This window comes from Populus nigra, chromosome 5, assembly GCF_951802175.1.
Source record: "Populus nigra chromosome 5, ddPopNigr1.1, whole genome shotgun sequence".
Lineage (NCBI taxonomy): Eukaryota > Viridiplantae > Streptophyta > Magnoliopsida > Malpighiales > Salicaceae > Populus > Populus nigra.
In genome coordinates this window covers 23,008,603-23,014,534 of record NC_084856.1, presented here as the reverse complement: position 1 = coordinate 23,014,534, position 5,932 = coordinate 23,008,603, and the positions used below count along the sequence as shown (strand labels likewise).

Here is a 5,932-nt window from a genome sequence, read left to right as displayed (position 1 = left end):
TTTCTGGGTTCGGAAAAGGGCAGGGTTTTCCTTTACAAGAAGTAGTGTTCGTATATCACATGCAAGCTGAACTCATTGGTGGGAGTGGGGGCGAGGAGGGGGTCGGTAGCACTTGAAAATGTGTAGTAGTGTAGGACCATTTAGGCACATGATAATATGAGCTTTTTTTCTTTTTGTGTGTTGGTCATTAGCTAGTGACTATAGACCTCTTTGGCCTATTCTATGAACTTTCTTGGTTCGTGGGGTTAATTATCATTCTATCCCCACTATTTCCTCATTTTATGCGATTTCGTATCTCACAAATATCCACTCCTGCCATGTCATAAGAATTTATCTCCAGGCCCAAATCTTACCTTATTTAAGATCTATGTTCTTAGGTTAATTCACAAGTTGGATCCAACCATATCCAACCTCATTTAAAATCTAGGTTGTTAAGTTATTATATTTATCTATGACATAAAAGATTGTTTTGATGGCTAAAAAAAAAGAGTTAACTAAACTAGATCAATTTTCAAAATAATTTGAATCAAATTTTAGATCAACTAATTATTGATTATTGAGTTGATTCATAAAACTGTGCTAGGTTTTTATAGAAACTTATATCTATCATAATTATCTTACCTGACTTGAATCTAATTCGATTTAAAACTTATATTATCAAACTGTTAGATTAATCTAAAAATTATTTGATTAATTTTAAAATAATATTGTTCTAATAAAAAAAATTAAAAATATTTTTTAGAGTTAAGTTAACTAAATCAATATCTTATACCATTTGAAATAAAACATGAACCAAGTTAGATTTCCGGCATGTTTTTTGTCGCTCTAAAGCTTTTATGGTAAAAATTTGTACACGGCCGTGCTAGGTTTAAAAGCTATAATCTCTGTAATATATATTACAAATTGCTATATTTCTTTTAATTTTATAATATTATCCATAATGGTGTATCTCCTATATTTTTTCACGTCTAGTAAAATTAAATCCATTTTAAACAAATTAAATCCATTTTAAACAAGTAACTCTCACTTGGAATTCAAGATTTCAGCCAAATATATTGCAAATTATTCAATTATACAAGTAATTTAATATGTGTCCTCTCATTTACTTTTAATTATATATCTTGTATAAATGTGAAACTCATTGGATTTCTCAATTAAGAACACATCCTTCTCTTGAACATGAAGGTTGAGGAATCGTATTTTGTTTTATGGTAAGATGGGGGATTTTTTTTTTTTTGGAAAAGGGTTTTATTTTATGCAATTTCATAGCATATTTTTACCTAAATTTAATATGTTTAGAAATAACTTTTATTTCTCTTGCAAATCTAAATTACTTTTTTCCAAGTTGAAATTCCAAATTTTGAATCCTTCAAATATTGTTCCCTCTAATTTGATTGTTAATTGTTCTATTCAAACCTTGCCATAAAAAAAAATATATATATAAAAATACCTAAATTCTTAAAACCTTTTGCCTAAACAAAGTATTCTAATTGGGCCACTTAACTTTATTAAATTTTCCCAACAATTTTCTCTTTCTTTCTTTTAACGTTCCTTTTAATTTAAAAAACAAAACTAAAAAATTAGCTGGAAATATTCTCTTTTTGAACAACTATACAACTATATTTAACTAAAAAAGGAAAGCGAAGCTCAAAAAATAAAGGAAAAAAAATAATAAAAAAAAAAGTAATAAAAAAAATCCATGTCTACAATAACATCAAGGACTAATATTAATAGAAAAAAAGAGACAAATTAAAAATCTTTAAAAAAAAACAAAAAAAATAATTATAATTGACACCTGGCATAACGAACACTCTAATATATTTGACTTCTCGCTCTCAACTTGACAAGCCGCCATCAACTCCCGCGCCACCGCCTACTTCTCCGCCAGCGGCGGCGAGAATTTCACTTAGAGTGGTCATGACCTTAATTTGCATCTCCAAAGCCGCAATATAATCACTCGCTTCCTCTAAAAGATTCACAAACGAAACTTTCCGGCAACCAGGAACTAGCCGGCTCAAAACCTTCACTTTCTTCTCCACCGCCGGTAACTTCCTCCTCTTCTCTCTCTCCTGTAACCGAAGATCACCGTTTAATTTCTGTTTCTTCACCTTCCTCACTCTCAACAACCGCGCGCGTTTCGTGAGAATCGCGCGGCTCCACTGAGTTCTTCCTCTAGCAGCCACCGCGAGGACTCTGTTAGCGGTTTCTCGGACTTCTCGAGTCCTCTTCCCAGGATGAGAAGGTGTCCTGCTTGACCGACGGAGAGCTTCAAGAAGCTTCGACGAATAGATCCGCCGCTCTGCTTCAGTTCGCCACCTCACTGTTAGCTGGTTTTTGCTGTCATTTTGAATGTGACTCTCTGTCGTTTCATGAGTCAATTTTCTCCGTTTCTTTCTTCGCTGGTTTTGTTCTTGTTGGGATGACATGTCGCAATTTAATTGGTTGCTTGCCATTAAAAAATTTAATACCTCCTATTTTGTGCCTGAAATGCAATAATATAGCAAAATATAAGTAATTATTTTAAGCTAAGGAAATTTTTTTTTTTGTATACAAAAGGTGGCCAAAATTCAAGAAATGGGTAGAAAATAAAAACAAGGATTTATATAAGCTAATGCATTGCACTATGTTGCAAATATATATATATATATATATACACACACACATATAGTGGTGGCGAGTATCGGTGGTGATGGGTGGTGGGTGGTGGTAGTGATGGTGGGTTGTTGTCAAAATTCAAGAATTGGGTGCACCAAAAATTAAAAAAATCAAGAATTTGTATACGCTAATGTCATTTTCTATGTCGCAAAAGAATATATATATATATATATATATATAAACAATATTACCTTTCAAGAAAATAACGGTGGTAGGCGGCGGCGAGTGGTGAATGATGGCGGTGGTGTTCTATTGGGTTGGGGAGGTGGGATGAAAGGAAATATATGCCACTGAGTGGTGTTTGTTGCAAAAGGATATAAAGTAAATCAAATTAATACCTTTCGAAGGGAATAAAGATTGTGACAATAGAGTTTTGGGTTATCGGGGGAGAAAAGAAGGAATGGGTTTCGTAGCAGTGCCAGTTGCAGTGGCGGTGGTGGTGGTGAGAGAGAGAGAGAGAGGAAGGAAGAGGGTGGAAGGAGAGGAAATGAGGAGAGAAGGTGGGATGGGGGAAACTTATAAAAGCATGTCACGGGAAACTATGCGGCCTTTCCTTAATCGCATTAATTGGATTACCTTTCCTTTAGAGCTCCAAGGTTCCATCTAACTATTTTTCTTTTAATTTATTCTTCTTCTTATTATTATTACTTTTTTCTTTCTTTCTCATTCCTCATCACTTTACTTATTTTTCATTTACTTTTACTATTTATATTTATATACGTTTTTTTTATTTTCTAAATTCGAATAATAAAATTAGCATTTAGAAAAAGATACTCTTGAATGCAATAAAATTATATCAGAGAAGCATTCTTAATTTTTTTTGACGACTGATTGATACATAAATTGATTTCAGAATATTTTTAATTATAAAAAAATAACTGTTATTGTCAATGGAGTGTCCGGCTTGATTTGACCCGTGATATTAATTATGAACTGCCCTAATTTGATTTATATGGTTACCAGGGAGAACGTACTTGTCTTTGTTATATTTTTTTTATATCATAGTATTAGCTTTGGAATTAGTTATGAAATAATTAATCTATGGAGTCCATTTATGGGTTAAAGTCTTGATGTTCACAAGAGGTATACTTGATTGCCTATACAATATGATACATGTTCTTCTGTAAATTTTGTCAAAAAATAAAAATAAAAATCATGAAGTGCCCTAACTTGATTTACATGGTTATTAGGGAGAATGTACTTGTTTTTTTTTAATTTTTTTTATATCATAGTAGTAGCTTTTGTTATTAATTAGTTATAATTAAAATAATTAATCTATGGAGTTCATTCATGGTTTAAAGTCTTATTTTTCACGAGAGATAGACTTGATTGCATGTTGTTTTGCAAATTTTGTCAAAAAATAAAAAACCTAACCTTTTGACTTAATATATTTTCAATATATGCATTTAGTCAATTCGCTCTGGATGATTTGCTTGATATCATCCATCATCCCAACTTAATTTAGTTGCAGCACATTGATTACATTGATTTGAGGTATATATTATTAAATAGATAGTGATGAATTTAAGTTTAGCGAGCACAAAACCCTTAATAGTCCAAAACAATAGGTTCGAATTTTTAAGTTCAATATTCTCACAGTAATTTTTTAAATTTTTTTCACATATCTCTCAATATTTTATTTTAATTTAATACATATTATTTTAAGTAAAATACAACACAAAATATCATAAAAATAAAATGACTTTTCAGCTTTTTTTTTGCACAAAAAGAATAAGATTTATAAGCAATAAATACCTCATAACTTCTTCAAACTTAGATTTACAATCTTTTTATTCTCAATATTTATAGTATATATATTTTCAAAGTCTATCTCTTTAAAATATTATTATATTTTTTTCATTTAAAAAAATACTTAAGCATTTCAGAGTTTCAAAAACTATAAAAAAAATAACTTTTTACATGTACTAGCCACCAGTCACCATAGATCAAGTACCAAATACAAATTACCAACCATCTTAAATAGAGAAAATGAATTAAATTGCTGGATCAAGAGATTAACCAACACATGAACCTTACTTATAAACTACTTAAACTTTTTGGGATTTCATAATGTAGGATCACTCAAAGTTGGGATGAGTTAATAATAGTAAATAATTAATCTTTATTGGGTGAATTCAAATGAACATGTCTATTTAGATATTTTTTGTTTAAGTTTTTGCTTATATGTTTTGGGTAGAAAAACATGTAAAATAATGTTTCTCAATTTACTTTAAAAAATAAAAATAGACAAACATGCTCTTAATTTCTAGACAAGTCTAAAATTTAAGCTTCTCATCATTTAGCTTGGAATTAACCTCCTTGAATGTTAATTATCACTTCCATTGCCCTTACACCACCAAAAAGTCAACAAGAATTTGATGTTAGTTTAGAATCCAAATTGGAGAAGCCAAGTTGATTTATATTAATTAATATTATTCTTTCTAACCGCATACTTTTAGTGTTTTCGGCATGAAATTAATTAATGTAGCAATAAACACTATGCATGAAAAGGAATATTTGGAAATTGAATATGTTAGAATAAAGTTACCCCAGTGATTCAACTGGCCTAGAAAAAAATAGGGAATTAATTCATATTACCGGCTTCAAATTTTTTTCAACAAGTTAAATGTGTAAAACAAGATCAATTGCATTCAAGCTTTGAATTTCTTCTAGAAACAAGATAGAGTGCGACTTGGCTTGATCATCAGTTCAACTTAGGAGCATATTTCTGATGATTTCTATTATAATAAATGAGAGACATTCTTCTGGATATATATATAGTGACTGCGTCATGCATGAGGACATTCAACTTTGATTGATTAAACTATATTAATGTTAGTGGACAACAATCTAAAATCTAATTATGTTAAATTGTTGTGGGACAAAAATGAAAAAAATAATATTTTGTCTATTTTATTTTAATTTGTATTATACGAAGATAAAAAAATATTAATTACTGTCAAAATTAATTAAGTGCTCTAAACTTTGCTTGTCCAAGCAAACAAGAATCTAAACATCAATATTTTATACAACCAAAATCTTAATTATTTTCATCTCTATTTTTGGATAAAAAAGGGAAGTATATATTAATCTTGGCGTGTGGTTTCAATCATCTTAATTTACAATAACTTGCTTACAAATTAAGACAGATGAATTTTGATGTATATTAGTGTAATTAGGTCAACTAAAATGGATAGAGCCTTGTCTTGGGTGCAATGTAATCATTTTATTAAGGTACTTTAGCAAGCGTTTGGTGCTTCTGGTTTTCCACGTCAAC

The 5,932-nt window shown here is 30.2% G+C and overlaps 1 protein-coding gene across 1 annotated transcript; it reads right to left on the bottom strand.

Annotated features, from left to right (window-relative positions):
* Positions 1–1,704: 1,704 nt before the first annotated feature.
* Positions 1,705–3,202, bottom strand: LOC133693736 (transcription factor bHLH149-like). The gene is made up of 2 exons (XM_062115022.1): positions 2,847–3,202; positions 1,705–2,482 (listed from the first exon to the last, which is right to left on the bottom strand). The coding sequence occupies exon 2, from the start codon at positions 2,451–2,453 to the stop codon at positions 1,836–1,838; it is 618 nt and encodes a 205-aa protein (XP_061971006.1). The 5' UTR covers positions 2,454–2,482; positions 2,847–3,202; the 3' UTR covers positions 1,705–1,835.
* Positions 3,203–5,932: the final 2,730 nt, after the last annotated feature.